This window comes from Melospiza melodia, chromosome 12 (genome assembly GCF_035770615.1).
Source record: "Melospiza melodia melodia isolate bMelMel2 chromosome 12, bMelMel2.pri, whole genome shotgun sequence".
NCBI lineage: Eukaryota > Metazoa > Chordata > Aves > Passeriformes > Passerellidae > Melospiza > Melospiza melodia.
In genome coordinates this window covers 19613189-19631656 of record NC_086205.1, presented here as the reverse complement: position 1 = coordinate 19631656, position 18468 = coordinate 19613189, and the positions used below count along the sequence as shown (strand labels likewise).

The 18468-nt window shown below is 61.6% G+C and overlaps 3 protein-coding genes across 5 annotated transcripts; all 3 read right to left on the bottom strand.

Moving 5' to 3' along the window:
* Positions 1–1606: 1606 nt before the first annotated feature.
* CHRNG (cholinergic receptor nicotinic gamma subunit) lies at positions 1607–6127 on the bottom strand. The gene is made up of 12 exons (XM_063166432.1): positions 6046–6127; positions 5525–5661; positions 5379–5423; positions 5058–5167; positions 4808–4963; positions 4485–4582; positions 3503–3706; positions 3099–3213; positions 2716–2830; positions 2193–2397; positions 1957–2090; positions 1607–1882 (listed from the first exon to the last, which is right to left on the bottom strand). Exons 1-12 carry the CDS (start codon positions 6086–6088, stop codon positions 1715–1717), a joined length of 1530 nt encoding a protein of 509 aa, XP_063022502.1. The 5' UTR covers positions 6089–6127; the 3' UTR covers positions 1607–1714.
* A 967-nt stretch (positions 6128–7094) lies between these two features.
* On the bottom strand, positions 7095–11097 carry CHRND (cholinergic receptor nicotinic delta subunit). 3 transcript variants are annotated; one of them, XM_063166429.1, is made up of 12 exons: positions 10990–11097; positions 10171–10316; positions 9949–9993; positions 9749–9858; positions 9478–9666; positions 9166–9281; positions 8716–8916; positions 8282–8393; positions 8052–8166; positions 7661–7862; positions 7438–7556; positions 7095–7352 (listed from the first exon to the last, which is right to left on the bottom strand). In XM_063166429.1, exons 1-12 carry the CDS (start codon positions 11039–11041, stop codon positions 7170–7172), a joined length of 1590 nt encoding a protein of 529 aa, XP_063022499.1. In that variant the 5' UTR covers positions 11042–11097; the 3' UTR covers positions 7095–7169. The 3 variants fall into 3 exon arrangements, with proteins under 3 accessions (XP_063022499.1, XP_063022501.1, XP_063022500.1); XM_063166431.1 differs by having other exon boundaries at positions 10171–10365; positions 10990–11057; XM_063166430.1 differs by having other exon boundaries at positions 9478–9633; positions 10990–11056.
* A 777-nt stretch (positions 11098–11874) lies between these two features.
* Positions 11875–18468, bottom strand: PRSS56 (serine protease 56). Its single transcript, XM_063166428.1, has 17 exons — positions 18324–18468; positions 17425–17586; positions 16643–16840; positions 16086–16139; positions 15577–15766; positions 15371–15479; positions 15117–15276; positions 14836–14978; positions 14551–14710; positions 14278–14466; positions 14024–14185; positions 13816–13879; positions 13470–13632; positions 12910–13063; positions 12722–12802; positions 12364–12470; positions 11875–12252 (listed from the first exon to the last, which is right to left on the bottom strand). Exons 1-17 carry the CDS (start codon positions 18466–18468, stop codon positions 12079–12081), a joined length of 2415 nt encoding a protein of 804 aa, XP_063022498.1. The 3' UTR covers positions 11875–12078.

The following is an 18468-nucleotide window of genomic DNA, read 5'->3' as shown; positions in this document are numbered from 1 at the left end:
TTGTTATCCCAAAGGATTTGAACACCCTTCAACTTCACAACTTTATATCCCTCCAAAGTGGCCTTTGGGGAAACTGGAAGATCTTTGAGCCCTGAGGCTCAAAAGAGAGCATTCCCTTGAGTTCTTCTTTTCTAAGGGGATGCTGAACTGTGGTGGGCTCATGGGCCCTGGGTGACTTTGGCTACAGCTGGTCTGATGGGGGCTGATGGCTCTTCCCAGCCCATAGAGAGAAAAGAGTTCTCTCTGTGGAGGGGAGATGTTGCTTTGTCTTAGTGCTTCTTGATGGGCTGTGGGCACAGGAGGCTGATACTGGGCTGAGGAAGCTTTTCCTCTCACTTCACTCCCCCCATAACCTCAGAGGGACATAATCCTGCAAGGCACATCTGCTGCCCAAGATCTGTGACATACAGCTCTTGCTTTTGTTCTTGTCTCTGGAATGATATACCACAGAGTTCTCCTGAGAGTTCATAAAACCACTGCTTGGAGGGGGTGGAGAGTGTGATTTCAGTTATGTGCTCCTAGAAGGCTGGAAGAGCTCATCCGTTTCTACTTGTGCTGTATGGACATGCTGAGCCTGAGCTCACTGGAAGAAGCAGCATCTCCCTAGAGTGGTAAGAAGTAGGTGACAGTACCTGGCCCTGGAGAAGGAAAAGCCACCTTGCAGAAAGCAGCAGCTGGCTGGCACAGCCCCGAGTGGTTCCGGGCCGTGACCAGGCTGCAGACGCCCTAGAAGTGATGTCTCAGCTGCTGTGTGTTTTCCTCCCTCCCCCATCGGTGCCCACAGTGCCCTCACCCCTGCCAGGCAGTGCCAGGGCAGTTGTGGGCAGTCACCAACTGGTTTTCTCCCAGCAGCGCAGAGGCAGCCAGTGCTGGGACTGTGAGGCTGATGCACGTCCTGGAACCAGGCACAGGTGACGTGAGCTGGGTCACAGAGGAGCAGATGCTGCTTGCCACCATTCCCAGGCTGACCTCTCTCATCTCCCCTGCCAGCAGGGACAAAGCCAGGGGGCCCCAGAGGTCACTGAGGGGCACAGGGGGATGCAGCACTGCTAGGATGGGGGAAGGGGCTGTGCTTGACAGAGATGATCCCATAGGGCAAGGAAGGCTGGTAGGGGAGGGAGTTGTGCTGATGTTCCCAGCAGGATGGATGCCATGGGACACACATCCCTGAGGGTGTTTGGGGGCCTGGTGACCCAGTCTTTCCACGTCAAGCTGCTTGCTAGGGATCAAGGGACAGCACTTCAGCTGTCCCCAGGATGCACAATCAGGGCATAAATTGAGGGAAGAATTAGCTGCCACCAATCCCTCCCATGGCTCCATTGTTGCCCCAGAATGGGCAGCTGCAGCTGTGATTCCTGCCCCACTGCCATGAGAGGGATGAGAGTATTCCCACTTGTCCTGGGTTGGAATTTGTAAATTTGCAGTGGGGTGATGTGATGTGGCTCTTGCTGCCAGCGCTGCTGCATGGCCTGTTGGATGTCTGACTCTGCTCCAGTTTCCCCATGCTCATCCCACAGGACTGTGCAGCCTTAGAGGTGTGTGGCCAGCCTGCACAGGGTGCACATCCAGCCTCTGAAGTGGGTGGGCATGGAGCAGAGATGCCATGGAGACTTGCAAGACTTGGGGGCTTTATTTCCACATTCAGCACAGCATGAGCACGCCATGTTCCTCCTTCCCCCATCTCCACCACTTGGCTGGGGGGCACCTGTGAGCATCACTGTGGCAGGTACTGCTTGGGGTCCCCAGGGAAGGGCAGGGCGGGTGCTTGGTTGAAGTGAGCCACGAGGAAGATTCCAACAGTGCCACACACAAAGAGAGAGGCCATGATGAAGAAGCAGACGCGGTCGATCACCTGTCCCACCATCATCCACTCTTCGCTCTCCTGCCAGGCACAAGAAGGGTGAGGGCTGTGCCCACTGCCCCCATGCAGATCCCGCTCCCCCAGCCCTGACTCACGCTGCTGAAGTCGTTCTGCTCCCGCGTGGCATTGGCGATGTAGTTGCAGGCGTCCACGCAGGCGCGGATCTCAGGACCTGCCTCCTCCAGGCTCTGGCAGAAGTCCTGGGTGCTGCCACTCTCCAGACCACGTCCTGTGAGTAGCAGAGCCAGCACAGCGGGCACCAGCAAGCACTCAGCCACCTGGCACAAAGCCCAACCTCACAGGGAGGTGCCAACCCCCCGGGGTCACTCACCAATCTTCTCCAGCACGGTTTTCATCAGCCCATCTCTTTCCTTCTGCTTCTCAAAGAGCAGCTCGGTCCTGGCTTTCCAGAGCATGTACTCATCAGCTTTCACTATGAGCCCCAGGGAGCTGCGTCTACGGATGGCTTGTGGAGGCCCTGGAGTCTCCTCTGGCACGGCCATGCCCAGGTAGCGGGGCAGGAGGTGCAGGAACACCTGAGCACAGTGTCACCTGTGGGGATCTGTCCCCCTCACACTGCCCAGAGCATCCAATGGGTGTGACTGGTTTCCCTGGCATTGTTTGGAGCATGGTGCTATTGGGCTGTTGGCACCTGCTGCTCCCCAGTCTTGGGAGTGGCTTGGTGGTACAGTCTGGTCACCCAGATGGGGACATCTGGGGCCTTCTGTTTATGCCAGGACTTGCACTCAGAGGAAGGCATGCCTGCCACCTTACTCTGCAAGGGACATGGCCTTGATCCCCAAATACCCATCCCATTCCTCCTGTATAAAGGGTAGGGGGATGATGGCAGGTACCTGGCGCACTCTCTGGGACATGGAGTGAGTGTTGGGCGTTCTCAGGGAGACGTTGAGGACAATGACAGCATTCACCACAATCACCACGGTCACCACCATGAGGAAGGTCAGGTATCTGTGGAGGGGGCACAGAGCCTCAGTAGGGCTGCTGGGTCACAAGCCATGGTTGTGCAAGGTCCTTCTCTGTGCCCTCCTGCTGGCGGAAGCTGGTGACAGGCAGTGAAACTCGGGCAAGTGGTAGCCCTGTGCCAGCCCCATCTGGGCTGGGGATTATTTCTGTACCAAGGTCCTGTCCCTGGGCACTGTCTGCTCCACAGCACCTGAGACCCTGCTGGCACAGTGTGACAAGAGGGCTGGCACCCCTATCCCAATGTGTCACTTACTTCCCGATGAGAGGCACGGCCTGGGAGGTCTCAGGCACCTTCTGGGCAATGAGGAAGAGGAAGACAGTCTGGGCCAGGAGAACATTGATGGAGACAGTGCATTTCTGCCCACCCGCTGCCAAGGAGGGGGAAAGGCAGAGTTTGGCACAGGGTAGTGCTGTGGGCATTGCCCTCCTAAGGCAAAAAACTCCCACCCAAAAGCTGAATTAGACAGGCCCTGCCTTCAGGCATTAACTATTGGGATATCTAGAAATTTACACACTCCCCCCAATCCAAATACTACAGGAGTGGGTGAGAGATGATAATGATGGTCCCCAAGGACAGAGGGGATGAGGAGCCCTTCCTGGAGTGTTGCTGTCCCCTTGCACATCCCCATGCCTGCAGTGGGCACGGTCCCACTGTACCTTTGGCGGGCAGGAAGTAGACGAGCACACCCATGGCAGAGATGAGGACACAGGGCACGATGATGTTGATGATGTAGAAGAGTGGCTTGCGCTGGATGATGAGGTAGAAGATGACCTGCTGGTACTGGGTGTCATCTGGGGTGAAGTGCTCCGAGTTGATGATCTTCCGAGCGGGGCGGTGCTTGATGGCCCATTCGCCGTTCTCTGCATCGTGATGGTGCCAGGTGAGTGCCACTGTCCCTACAGGGTGCTGGGCCTCCAGCCCCCCAATCCAGGGAGGAAGGGGAGGACTGGTGATTGGCATGGGCCCCACTGGGCACCCAGGCTGTGCACAGCACTAGAGCCACTTGTGAGGGAGATGAGCACTGTGGAACGTGCCAGGGTGCCTGGGCAAAATACCCCAAAATGCAGTTGGATGGGGCGGCTCGGCAGATATGGGGTACCTTTAACCCCTTAGGGGCTCCCAGGCTACAGCTGTGGGGCTGGGGTGCCCCCATCTCCCCAGTGCCACAGTGCCACAGAGGGAAGCCAAGCATGACAAGGGTGACAGCGCACTGCACGCTCGTGCTCTCCGTGGGAGCGATAGATTTTTTCCCAGTCAGGATCGCAACTCAGGCTGGTAATGAAAAAATAAATCTCGCTGCCCGAAAAGCATTTTGTTCCTTCAATATGCAATTAAAATGTGATGGAAAACGTCATTGTTTGGCCATGACAGCTACGTTCCCAGCATCAATCAAGCTTGCAGGAGCGGTGCTCTCCGGCAGCAGCTGCCAGGCTGCAAGAGCCCCGAGCTGGGGGGGTTAGAAAAACAAATCTCTCCCACACTCCTGCTTCCACTAATAACTTAAGTGCCCATGTAATGGTGGGAGCTGCTAATAGTCCCTGAAGCCCTGCTTTTGGCAGCCAGCAGTGTAGCAGCAGACCTGCTGGATGTCCCCTGTGGTGGGACACCCTTGTGCAGTGGCTGTGGCTGCAACATTACCTGTGAAAGCCTCGGGGTCGATAAAGATCCACTCCACAGTCTGGCCATCCTCCACTGTCAGCAGCAGGTTGATTTCATTGGCACTGTACGTCTGGGACCTGGAGGGAGACAAGGTGGTGGGACAGGCTGGCATGCAGCAAGCTGGATGGGCAAGGGGTGCCAGTGTGGCACCTCCAGCTCTTCCTTAGGGTGCTTGGCTTGTCCCTGGTGCCTCCTGCTAAGTGGCAGGGGATAGAGAGGTGGCACTTATCTCCTCAAGAGTAAAGTGCATCCCACGCTAATCCCTGTGTCCCAGGGGGAGCTGCCATGATGCCCACACTCACTGGAAGACCATGGTGCAGTTCTGCCAGTCGAAGGGGAAGTAGGTGACGTGGATAACGCAGACGCTGCGGTAGATGGCCGGGGGCAGCCAGTAGATGCTGCCATCAGGGGACACCAGCACGTTGGTGTAGAGCGTGATTTCGAACGTCCCATCAATGCTGGGGGGGAAAAGATGGGCTCAGCCCCAAACTATGCCTGGGGGGCAGCTGCCAGCCCTATGTGGGGACATGTCCCCATTGCCCTGTCACCTACTTGTTCTCCAAGACGATGTCTGGCAGCCAGACCATGGTGGAGGGCACCCGCAGCAGCTGGATGTTGTCATATTTCTCGGGGTCCCAGCTCAGGCGATAATCAGACCATTGCTGGGAGAAGGAGGGATGAGGAGGAGGGGTCATGCAGCCCCCCAGGATGAAAGAGATTGTGAGCTGCCTGTGCTAGGCTGCCCACAAAATGGGCTCATTTGGGGGTCTCCACAAAAGAGGGTGCAGGTTCCAGTGCCAGCCCCTCATGGGGTGCCACCCTGACATGCAAACCGAGCTGGGCATGATCCTGCCTAGAGGGGAGGGGTCTCACCATCTCTATCCAGACATTGGTGGTGAGGGTCTCCTCCCGTTCATTCTGGTCGGGAAGGAATGAGGGAGATGGCTTTAGTGCCCTGCCTTCTGCCCCACAAGTGGGGGCAAATTCCCCCTTCCCCACCCCCGGGGGAGGTCTCTCACCAGGGAGATGAGGTTGGTGAGGGTGAGCTTGAGGGAGACATCGATGATCTCATCCCCCCGGGCCGGGCGCAGTTGTGGATTGTAGTTGGACATGAGGTCCTGGAACAGCTTTTCCTCCTGGTTCCTGCAGCTCACACCTGGGAGGGCACACGCCGTGTGACACCCCGGGGGAAGGCAGCGGGGTCACTGCTGGCCCCCAGACCTGACGTGTCGAGGGGGGAAGCACAGGGGTGGGTGCACGGGAAAGGGATGCCCGGGCGTGCGCTGCTGCGGCTGTGTGCGCTCTGCCCCGCGATCCCGGCAGTCCCGCCGGTGCCCAGGCAGGGGCTGTGTGCCCGGCCCACCCTCACCCAGCTCACCTGGGCACCTCTCCTGGCCAGGACGCGGGGGCAGTGGGCCGCCAGCACAGGGACAGCCCGGTGCCAGCCTGGCGCTGGACTCCCAGGGGTGACAAACCCCAGGTGCGAAGGTGGGGATGATCAGGTGCCCTCCAGGCCTCCCCCTGGCCGGGCAGCTCTTACCTGCCAGGGTGCAGAGGACGAGCAGGAGGCCGTGGCCGCGCATGGCGGTGCCGTGGGCGCAGGGGCTGCGGCTCCGCTGACGCGCTCTGGTCCCGCTGTCCCGGCGCCCGCTGGGACAGGACAGCTGTCCCCTGCCACCGTCAGCTGTTCCCAACAGCCACGGGGGCCCGGGAGGGACGGGTGAGCACTCACTGCCCCCGCTGGTGCGGGAAGCTCCTCTGGCATTTTGTGCTGGAGAGGCTGGGACTGGGGCAAGGGCCAAAGTGAGCTCTGTGCCGTGGGTTCCCCGTGTCCCCCATGAAGGGGTGCATCTCCCCTCAGGTCATGGGAAAGGGGTGCCCCCTGCCAGCTCGTCCTGTGCCTGCCACGGCAGAGGCTGCCCCCAGAATACAGGGTGGGGAAGGGGCAGGCAAGTCCCATCACATCAGCCTGGGGAGTGATGCCCCCTCAGGCCTTCAAATCCTTCCAGCCCCTTTGTGTAGGACGGTCACAGGGAGAGGGGGATGGGGGCATGGGAATGTGGTGAGATTCCTGGCTCAGTGGAGAGGATGTGACAGCTGTCCCGGGCCACTGCCGGTTGGGGGACATCAGAGGTGTCCCCTGCAACCAGAGCCCTGGAATGCCAATGCTGAGCTGGGGAAGGAGACACCTGTCTGGGGCCCTGCCTTGCACTGCGGGATGGGCTGTGCTGGGGGGACACTGTGGGGCCAGATGGGGGATCATGGGGGCAGGGGAGAAATGTGGGCACTGATGGCATCTCTGCCAGCTGCAGTGGGTCTGCAGGGGATGGTGCCATGCTGGGGGGCTAACTCCTTCCCCAGCCCATCCTGCCCCAAAGGCCCAGCCCACCGGGGCAGCAGGGCCAGTACCACCACACCCCTTCTGGCCACAGCTGGGGTCCACCACACTCAGGACATCCAACAACTTTGGCATCCTGGCATTCTTTCCACCTCCCCAGCCCCATTCTCTGCGTGGGCATCACCCTCCCCAGGACACACACAGTGTTCAGGTTGGGCATCATGCCCATTGGGGCACACCGAGGGCAGCCACCAGTTCAAGAAGTTTTATTTTCCCAAACCAAGACAGGTGGGGGAGAGGCTGGCACATGGGATCCCCACGGCCCCCTAGATGAAGCGCTTGTTCTCCTCCCGGTAGTCGTAGGGGTCTCCGGCAAAGGGCAGTGGTGGTGGGTGGTTGTAGATGCCCATGAGGAAGATCCAGAGGGTGCCCACCACCAGCGTGGGGGTGATGAGGAAGAAGCACAGGCGGTCCAGGGTCCGGGCCACGCAGTTCCAGTTGTCGATCTCCTGCGGAGAGAGCCAGGAGCCAGGCAGTGCGGGGGCACAGGGGGCACAGGGAGCTCCCCTGCCCTCCCAGTGCCCACGTCCCCACCTCATTGTAGCTGTTTTCATCCCTCATGTGCTTGACTATGTAGTTGGCATTGTCGATGACGGGTTTGAGGTGCTCATAGGGCTGCTCCTCGCCTGAGTCCATGCCCAGGGACACCAAGCCTGGGGATGAGAGGGGGCGGTGAGATGGGCCCCAAAGGGCTGCCAGCCCCTGAGACCCAGCCCCGCCACCCTTCCCCTGTCCCCGCCGAGGGGCCGCGGCTCACGGGCCGGGGTGATGCGGCTGGTGAGCCCGTGCCGCTCCGACTGCTTCTCGAACATGAGCTCGCTGCGGGACTTGACGCTGAAGTATTCCTCTGCCTTGGCGATGTAGCCGGCCGAGCTGCAGCGCCGGATGCAGGGGGCGCCCGGCGGGCTCTCGCTCGGCTGTGCCATGCCCAGCAGCCGGGGCAGGCTCTCCAGGAAGACCTGGGACACAGGAGGGAGTGTCATGTCCCTTGGCCACCTCCCCAGTGTGTTGCTGCCTTGTCCCCACTCTCTGCCCACAAACTCCATCTGGAGTGCAATGCCAGGGCCCTGCTGTCCCATGCCCTCTGTGGGGTACAGTGTGACCCTTGCACCCCACATTGCGCCCACCCCAGCCCACATCCCGCTCACCTCTCTGACCCAGTCAGACATGATGTGCGTGCTGGGGGTGCGGAAGTGGAAGTTGAGGACCACGACGGAGATGATTACCACAGCTGTCACCAGAAGCATGATAAAAAGCAGGTACCTGGGAGGGAGCATGGTCTTGGAGCTGGCATTGCCGCAGGGACTGGGCACAGGCAGAGCTGGCACCAAGGGACTCCACAATGTCCCCTCTGCACTCAGTGGTGCCCAGGACTCACTTGCCGATGAGGGGGATGGCGTGGGAAGTGGCAGGCAGGCGCTGGGAGATCAGCAGGAGGAAGACAGACTGGGCCAGGAGCACTGAGATTACCAGGGTCATCTTCTCACCACCTGGAGAACAGGTAAGCTCAGGGCAAACCTTGCCCCAGGTACCTCTAGCAGAGTCCCCAGTGCCAGGGCTGCCCTTCCAGTGTCCCATGACACAGTGCCCCATAAGGGGTTTTCTGTTATGGGTCCCATCTTGGATATCCTGTGCCCAAGTGCATCTCTGCCAGGATGCCTGGCTGGGGTGATGGTGTTCTACATGGGACATTCCAGTTCTAGGATGTCCTCATGTTGGGCATTGGGGTGTTGCCTGGTGCAGGTGTGGGACACAGAGGTGCCCATGGATGTGACTCCTATTACTGGCACACATGCCACAGGGCTCACTCACTGTCGGCGGGCAGGTAGAAGACGAGGATGACCATGAAGGCGATGAGGATGCAGGGTATGACGATGTTGATGACGTAGAAGAGCGGCTTGCGTTTGATGATGAGGTAGAAAGTGATGTCCTGGTGCTCACTGGTGTCCGGGGGGATGTCAGGGTAGATGTTCTTGCGGGCTGGGCGGTGGATGATTTCCCATTCTCCATTCTCTGCCAGGGCACAGGGACAGCGCACGGCATGGGGGACACCGGCCATGGCTGTCCTCACCAGGTCCCCTAGCACCATCTCCCCCCTCAGGGTGTGGAGAGCATTCCAAATGGAATGAGTGCCAGGATGCCAAAGCCCCAGGTAGTGCAGTTTCTCCACGGCAGTGTGCACCCACTCCAGAATGCCCCCCTGTCCCTGACCTTTACAGGTGTCCCACTGGCACAGGGCATGGCAGAGAGCACCAGCATTACCTGTGAAGCCTTCGGGGTCGATGATGATCCACTCCACTGGGTAAGACCTCCCTGTGTCTGGGTCACTGTCTGTCTTCAAGTGTATGTTGATCTCCAGGGCACTGTATGCCAGGGACCTGGACCACAGCCAGGGGGTCAGACATGAGGGGCTGCTGGGTACCCACCACCCAACCCTCCCTGACCTCCAGCGTGGTGGACTTAGGCCATCAAGTCACCTACAGAAGCCCCCCCTTGCTGCACCTCAACAGCAAGGGGAGGTGCTGGCAGCAGCAAGACACAGCCACACTGCTGCCCTGACCCAGCCAGCAGCACCTGAATCTGAGGGAGCAGTTCTGCCAGTCGAAGGGGAAGAAGTCCACGTTGATGAGGCAGGTGCTGCGGAAGATGGCGGGGGGCAGCCAGTAGACGTAGCCCGTGTCGTAGATGAGGACGTTGCAGTAGTAGGCGACCTCGAAGAGCCCATCATTGCTGTGCCAGCAGGGACACAAGGTTATGGCACGGCTGGGAAGGGGCCAGGGGAGTCCTGGATATGCACTGGGAACAGTTCAGAAGGATTGGGAGGGGAAATTAAGGCAGAGCTCACTTGTTCTCCAGGACTATCTCCGGCAGCCACAGCATGTCTGGCGGCAGGCGGAGCACCTCAACGCCCCCAAACTCAGACTTGTTCCACTGCAGGCGGTAATCGGTCCAGCCCTGGAGGGGAGGATCCTCAGGTCACCCCCTCACCATGCTGGGCCACCCCATGACGGCACAACTGATGCTGTGGCACCTGTCCCTACTCACGTGCTCGAGCCATACGTTGGTGGTGAGCGTCTCGTCCACCTCTTTCTGCAAACAGCAACATGGGGCAGTCAGATGCCAGGGTGTCCCCCCAGCCCAGGACCCCCAACCCTCACCAGCCAGGGCTGGGACAGCAGCCTCAGGGTTCCCCACCATGCAATCAGCCCTAGGGGTGAGGCATGGCTGGGGGACACCCGACAGTGGGCCCTGCCCACCGGGGCTCACCAGTGAGATTAGGTTGGAGAGGGTGAGGGCCAGGTAGACGTCCACAACCTCGTCAGTGGAGACCACAGGGCGCAGCTCTTTGTCATAGCCCTTCTCCTCAAACAGGTGGTGGATGAGCCGCTCCTCGTGGTTCACACAGAGCCCACCTGGGGGTGTGGGGTCAGGCAAACCAGGGGGCTCAGGGGTTACTGGGCCCTAGGGATGCTCAGCAGGGGCAGGGTGGTGTAAGAATAGAGGGGAGAGGAACAGGCCAGGACACTGCATGCCTGTGCTGCACAGTAGAACAGACATGGACTTGCAGGAATGACAGACATGTGGGAGCACATGGTCACACATGGTCACACGGGACAAGGACGTGGGCACAGACACAGAGGGACACACAGACACAAACCCAGCACAGAGAGGGACACAGACACGAGATGTTTGGATACAGGCATGGTGGAACTGTGCCCATAGGGGCTGTACACCCAGAACACACATGGACTCATGGACAGAGACCCAGAGTGTGCAGGGACACGTGGTGATAAATTTGGCACAGAGAGACACAGGGACACATGGACACAATGACATAGTGCACTGACAGCACATGGCCCAGGTAGGGACATGGCTCTGGGTGGCACAGCCAGGAAAGAAGCACAAAGGACACGCCATGAGCAGACTCTGCCAGGTAATACCCAAAATGCAGCCCTGGGGACCCTGGTGCCCAGTTTGGACCCTGCCACCATCATCCCCCACCAACCCCATCAAGGGGGCCCATAACCCCCTGGGCACCCCATGCAGCAGAGCAGCAGGGCACCCCACGACCCAGCCCCTGCTCACCCGACAGCATCAGTGCCCCGAGCAGGGCCAGCTGCTGCAGCAGGCTCCCCATGCCGTGCCCGCGGTGCCCTCACGCCGTGCCAGGCCCTGGCTGCTCCCCTGCCTGGCCCGGCTGAGCGGATGTCCGGCTGCCGGAGGGCTGGGAGATGGACGGTGCCAGGTGCTGAGGGGGAAGGGTGCCGGCACCAGAGAGCTGCTCCAGCCCCTCTCTTGCGGCTCCCCACGTGCAGGGAAGGGGAGATGGGCAGGCACAGCTGCCCCTGCTGGCCCCACGGTGTCACCCTGAGCCTGGGCACTGCAGCACAGGCACGGCTGGGCACACGGAGCAGCCATCCCTGCCCTGCTGCTCAGCAGTCCCAGTGATGCTGCTCGGAGTGGCAGGGTCCCCACAGCACAATCCCCACTGATGCCCAAGCCCAGGGCTGGCACCTACCACTGACCACTGACCCGGGCACACTTGGCCCCTGTATCGGGAGGTTTCATATGGGTCCTGGAGGGTGTCACCAGGATGAGCACCAGTGCTGTGCTGTGGGTGCTGCAGGGACAGGAGGGTGTCTGACCCCTGGGGAAGGGGCTGGGGAGTCTCTGCCAGGGTGGGCACAGCAGGAACCAAGGCTGGAGGCATCACTTCACAGTACAAGAGGGATAGGGAGGGGGATGCTATGGGATATCATAGCTCCCCTGAAAAGTGCCTCCACTGTCACCCAGTTCAGCAGCACTGTCTGGCACAGCACTTGCTTCACATTCACCAGCTACTAGAAAATAGAGCCCTTCTTTATTGAAAAATAAAACTTCTCTGTACAAATAAATAACAGCTCAGGTGCCTCTGGGGAAGATGGGGTGAGGGTGGGCTTGCCAAGGTCGGGGTTCCAGGGGCGAGGAGGACTGTGATTCCTGGATGAGATGCCTCAGGTACCCGCCAGGGCCCCATTGCCCTGGGGAAGTAAGGAAGTGCTGGTGGGAAGAGAGACTGAGGTACCACTGGGGAGAAAGGGGTGGAAGAGCCTAAGACTGGAAGTGGAGTGTGTTTGAAGGACACAAGGGACACCTGCTCCAGGTGCCCTTTCCCCATGCCAGCACACTGCCCCTTTAGGTTTTCAGCGCTTCAAGAGCCAGAGCGACAAGGCCAGGCATGCTACGGGCCAGTGTGTCACTGTCCAGCCCCACGAGGCCGGTGAAGGCCGTGGGGCGGCCCCCCACAGTGGCCCGAACCTGTGCCCGGTACAGTCCCTTGGTGTTTTTGGAGCCCAAGTCCACCAGGATCTGTGGGGAGACAACAGCACCATGAGGGCCAGGGGAGCCACGGGCAGAGCGGGACAGTGGCACTGCCTGAGGGGATGGCACTGCCTGGCTGCCAGGGTGTGTGGCACTCACCTCTTGGAAGGTCATGGCCAGCTGTGCCTCGGGCACGCGCAGCACCCAGGCGTACAGGTCCCGCACCGCGCCCACCCGCGCCGCCGACGCGTTGAGGCCAGGGCAGGCTGCACCCCCAGACAGGCAGCACAGACATGGAGGGGACATCAGGGGTCAATGGTGGGGGCACCGTGCTGCTGCCCACCGCAGGGAGGAGCACCCTTGCTCTGGGGACACCAGGGGAGCATGGGCAGAGGGGGGGAATATGGCAAGGACTGTCCCACTGAAATGGGACAGCCCCGAGACAGGGGCTCAAGGCTGGGCTTGTCACCATTCCCATGGTGATACCTTGCACCCCATAGTATCTGTGAGAGCTTACCTCTGCCCGTGGCTCCCTCCTCCTCCTCTTCCTCCTCCACCCTGGGCAGCTCCGTGGGCACCAGTTCCCGTTTCTCCCTCCCTGCCACCGAGAGAGGTGTAAAATGCCAGCGGGCACTGGCCGGACACAGAGCCGGTGGGTGGATGGACACCCTGCTGCCCCATTGCCCCCAGTCCCTCCAGGCTCACGGGGTTCGTGGCTTGGCATGGGGGTCCCTGCCAGCTCTCCAGATGCCCATTGTGGCTCCATGGTTCCCAGGGTGGTGCCAAAGTCCAGCTCTGCCCGCAGCTGGGTGACGAAGGCTCGTCCCTGTGCCACCATCTCCTCCACCACATCCTCACCCTGACGAAGGGAAGAGTGGGACAGGATGGGTGATGGGGCACCCACAGGGCACCCGTGGGCACAGCCACATGCACGGGGGCAGAGTGCAGGGCATGGGTGTGCTGGTGTAAGACAGAGCACTGGTGACATGTAAGTGCTTTGTGGCTGTGTTGGGTCAGACCCTAAGCTGCAGGGCCAGAGCCATGGCTGGCTCTGCACTGGCTGGACTCTGAGCACTGGTTTATTTGGGGAGGGTGAGATGCCCATTCTCTGGTGGCAAAGTGAGAGATGCCACTTCTGCAGCTGCACAGAGGACAATGGACCCAAGGAATGCCAGGAGGGGGCACAGGGGAACTGAAGGGGTTTGGTCCCTGGTGGCCCAGTCACAAGAGGACAGGGGTCTCCCAGCCTGTCCCTCCCCACATACCTGCAGGAAGAGCTGCATCTCCCCGGAGAGCTGCTCCCTGTCCCGTGCTGTCACCAGGTGGCTGCCCCCTGCCACAGTCCTCAGGGCCTCCACCCAGTCCTGCAGCTGGGGTCCCACTACCCCAAAAAGCTCTGCAAAGGGGGGCAGCCGCCTGCCCCCCCACCTGGAAGCACAATGGGATGAGCTCAGACTGGGTGGGCAGTGCCACCCTCTGCACCCCACCTGGGCACCCTGGGGGAGTGCCCTTGCAGCAGCAGGAACAGGATCCCAGGCTGTCCCCAAAATGCCATGTCAGTGCCCACCACCATCTCTTTAGCCCCTCAGCCTGTGGCCCACCATGCCTCACCTGCTGAGGGGTCTCTGGGGTCCCACTGCTGTGGGGCTGGATTGGGGCCCTGCCACAGCCAGGCCTGTGGGGACAAGAAAAGGACAGGACAAAGGATAGAGGAGCCCTGTTGGGAAGCCAGGGCAGGCTGCTGGTGCTCCAAGCACCAGCACAGGGGAGACTGAGGGGACCCCAAGGGGGCATGGGGTGGTCCAGCCTGGGACAGTACCTGGGGCATCCCTGCGGACACGGGGAGGGAAGAAGTGCCTGTAGATCTTGCCCAGGAGCTGGGGCAGAGTGCGGGTGAGGAAGGAGAAGTCAAACTGGTTTCGGATGAAGTCCCCAGCCTGGTGCAAGAGATCCACCAAGGTCTGGGCATAGGAGTGCAGCTCTGTGGGCGTAGAGGGAGAGACGTGACCCTGGCCCCATGCCAGAAATGGGGTCCCTCCCTACACCCTAGGCCTGGCACAGCCCCCAGCTCACCACATCGCCTCGTCCTGGCATGGCAGGTGTCCTCAGCCAGACGGGCACAGGTGGCCTTGCCCTGAGGAGCCCGACAGGAGCTGGCGTAGAAGGCGCAGAGGCGGGCACGCTCCGGGGGCTGCTGCTCGGGGGGCAGCTGTGCCACGGCCAGCAGGTCGAAGCAGCTCGGCTCTCGGCTGCCAGGGGCAGCTGTGAGAGAACCGGCGCTGCCATGAGTGCTGAAAATGCCCTGGGCATCTCCGAGCCCCCTGCAGTGCAGCCAGGAGCACTCACAGTCCATCTGCAGACTCAGCCAGTCCGTGAAGGCGGTGACACGCGTGTAGACTCCTGGTTTGCCCCGCTCGCCGCAGCCATCACCCCACGAGGTGATGCCGTAGAGGACAAAGTGGTGCGAAGTGGGGTCCTCACATGCCAGCGGCCCCCCCGAGTCACCCTGCGGGGGAAATGCCGGTGCACCAGGCTGGGCTGGGACCCCAGCCATACTGACGGGCTGTGTACGTGCCCAGCACTGTGTGAGGGATTTTTGAGATGCTGTCAGTCCCTCAGGCACGGTGTTACCTGGCAGGAGTCGATGCCTCCAGACAAATACCCAGCACAGAACATGGCACTGGTGAGAAGCTCCTTGCCCAGGGCACCTCGGCACGTCTCCTGGCTGAGCAGGGGCACCTGTGCCTCCATCACCACGCCGGCTGCTGGTCCCTCTGCCAGGCAAGGCACCCATTATGGGGTGCTCCGTGTCCTGACATCTCCCTCTCTTTCACATCCCCCTGCCCTGCCTGGGTGCGCTGGGCGGGGCACCAGAGAGGGCACAGAGGGGAACACCCCACGGAGTCTCTTACCTTCATAGAGGGAGCCCCAGCCCGCGATGTAGCAGGGGGTGCCGGGGCTGGGCTCCTCGGAGCCGCTGGGAAGGCACACGGGGCTGACGGTGGGTGACGGCGCCAGCGGCACTGCCAGCTCCAGCAGCGCCAGGTCCCCGTGGAACGTCTTGGGGTTAAACTGGAAGGAGATGTGGCGATGTCGGTGTGGGGATGTTGGTGTGGGCCCCTGGGGCATGCACAGCGAGGTGGGGGTGGTGCCCAGCTCCACCGACCTTAGGGTGAGGCAGGATGCGCCGGACGGGCACTGCCCGCTTGCCCGCTCCCGGCTTGCCCAGCTCGTGGTCGCCCACCACCACTGTCCAGGCCAGCTCGTTCCGGTTCCTGGCGGGGTGGGAGGCAGCCGGTTACAGGGTGATGGTGCCTCCCCGTGCCCGCCTCCGCAGGGCATCATCCCCGCGCTGCCGTGCCCGCACCGTACCCGCCAAAGCAGTGTGCCGCCGTGAGGACCCAGGAGCGCCCCACGAGCACCCCTCCGCACATCAGCTCCCCGTGCAGCCGCACCGACACCAGCCAGGGCCAGGCGCCCCGCGGGGCCACGCTGCCGCCCATGATCCGGCCCCGGGGGGCTGTGCCGTTGGCTTGCGGGACCCCGCGGCGCCCGCAGCTCCCTGGGGGACAGAGTCGCGATGAGGGGGGCGTCCTGCTGGCCGGCTGCTGGACACCGCGTCTCCCAGGTGGGCTCGGGTGGCCGGGGACGGCCGCGGCAGGTGGAGGGGGTGGCGGGGCACGAGGCGCGTAGGGCGCGCTGTCAAGCCTCATCGTGCTCACGGAGGCGAGCGGGCGGAGGGCCGGGGGCACCCCGCAGCCCGGCAGCTGCCGACGCTAACCTCTGCCCCCCGGCCCAGCAGGCAGCCGGGGGCCGGGGGCGCCCCCGGCGTGCTGGGGCTGGGGGGGCGGCGTGGGCACGGCGGGGCCGCCCCGGCTCACCTGGCATTGTCGCCTCCGCTGCTGCGTCAGGACTCGGGGCTGCGGCCACCGTCTCTGCAGGGACAGGCTGTCATGGTATGTGGGGACACTCCCCCCCGATGTCACCACCACAGTCCTGCTGTCCTCAAGCCGCTCCAGTTCCCTTCCGCGCCCCCAGACCCCCATCAGCCCGAACAAACATCCCTGTACCACCCCAGGGAGTGCTCACCACCCCCAGTGACTCAGTATCCCCATCTCCCCTTGCCCTCTTCTCTCGCCGCTGATTGTTCATTGCCCCTCAGTGTCCCAGCCCAGCCCAATTTGCTCATCGCTCCAAATACCTCCATCCCCCAAATCTCCAAGTTCCTTCCCAGATCCATCTCCCAGCCTTCCATCCCACCAGAGATCCCTTACCACTCTACCATTCCCTCACCTCCACCGTCTCCCCACTCCATCCCAACACCCTCTGTCACCCCAGCACCCCATATCCCTTCCAAGCATCCCCTGGGGATACCCCATTTGTTATTGTAGGGTCTCCCATGTCTGGGAGGAGCCGGGGGGTGCGGGTGCCCACTCACGGCACTCCTGGAGGCGGCGTTGGCAGAGCTGGGCGCTGAGCGGGGCGCAGGTGTGCACTGTGCCCTCGGGGGGGCACAGGCGCTGGTAGGGGGCACAGGCCTGGCTCAGCGCCCGGTTGCGCTGGGGCAGCTCGGGCAGTGCCTGGGCATCCAGCAGGGCCTGGCAGCTGGGGGGCATGGCAGGAGGCACAGCTGGCGCTGCAAGGACAGCAGGGCTGTGGGCATCGCTGTGTCCTCCCTGTGCTACTCTGCCCAGGCCACCCCTGTCTCTGCTTTGGGATGGGTGGGAAGGGAGCATGATAGGCTGTGGAGTCAGCATGTTTTGGTAGGGTCTTCCGGGTACTGGGGTATGTTTTTGGGGTGAATATCTGAAAAGTTCACAAGGGATCAGAAAATGATTTGGATAGGGCTCCAGGTGATTGGGTAATATTTAGATACAATGGGAACTGCTTGGGCAGGGTCATTAGCAGTTAGGGATATATTTCAGGAGTCAGGGTGCTGTTTTGGTAAAAGCCTGTATATTAAGCCTATAGGGGATGAGTATGGTTTGGGTAAAATCTTGGGGTATCATTTTGATAGGATTTCTAGGGGATTATGTAGGCATCCAAATATTAGGGTAGAGTCTCCAGGCATGGATGCAGGTTTTGGTAGGATCTTCTGGGCATGGGCTGGTGTTTGGATAGGACCCTTGGGCTGCATTTGGCTGGGGATCCTGACTCCTGTTTGGGTAGGGTCTCCTGGGGACAGGGCAGGGCAGTAGGGGCAATGGGGTCATGACTCACGTGGGCAGCGGCCAGTGCTGTTGGCGCAGGGTGGGAAGAGGCAGGGGGCACAGAGCCCGCAGGCGCCGCGCTGCCGCTGCTGCTCGGACAGCGCCCGCTCCAGGGCCAGCAGGGCGCTCCTCAGGGCCGCCTCCAGCACCAGCGTCCCCCGGCTTGACAGCGCTGGTGGGTGCACACAGGGGGCTCAGACCCCCAGAGCCCCCACTGCTGCCCCCCACCCAGCCACGGGGTGTCCCCAGCCCGCCTGGTGCCTGCGCCCTGGTATTGCCACAGCAGGTGTCAGGCTGGGCATGGCCTGTCACCCTCTGCCTACAGTGACAGCCACCAGTGTCGCCTCACTGCTGGAGCTGGCACACGCACACCTGGGTGTTTGCCCAGGTCTCTGTGTTCCTGTTTTACATGGAGACAGGGTGTGAGCCCAGGCAGGTGTGCCCACGTGTACCTCTGTGCACACTTTTGAGTGCACACTTGTTGTACCAGGGTCCATGTGCCCGTGTCTGCATGTTCCTGCAAGTGCCCATGTGTGTGCAGTCCTGTGCCTGCCCTATGTGTGCGTGCCCCCGTGTGCCCCTATCTGTGACCACCTGTACCCATGCAGAGCCACCTTCCATGCCCTGGCAGATAGTGCCCTAGAAGTGGCACAGCGCTGGTGCTGCAGGGCATAAACCACAGCACTCCCTGCACCCCCTGTGTCCCCTAGTGCCACTGGCAGCACTTGACACTCAGTCCAGGCAGCACAGACATGCCCCGGGTTTTAGGGGGTTTTGACAAGGACCTGGCCATCCCGCTTGTGCTGCCACCCTACCTGAGAGTGAACCCAAGGGTCCCATCTCCTACAGCCACCCCATCTGCCGCCAGACTCTCCCGCAAAGACACCCCCGTCCCTGTGCCTCACTGACCTTGCAGGATGCTGGCCGGCATGGGGTACAGCCTCTGGCCCACGGGAGCCCCCCCCACCAGCTGCAGCAGCGGCAGCAGAAGCACGGGGGGGACCAGCCGGACCCCGAGAAGACCGTCCCGTGTCCTCTTCCCTCTTTGCTCCAT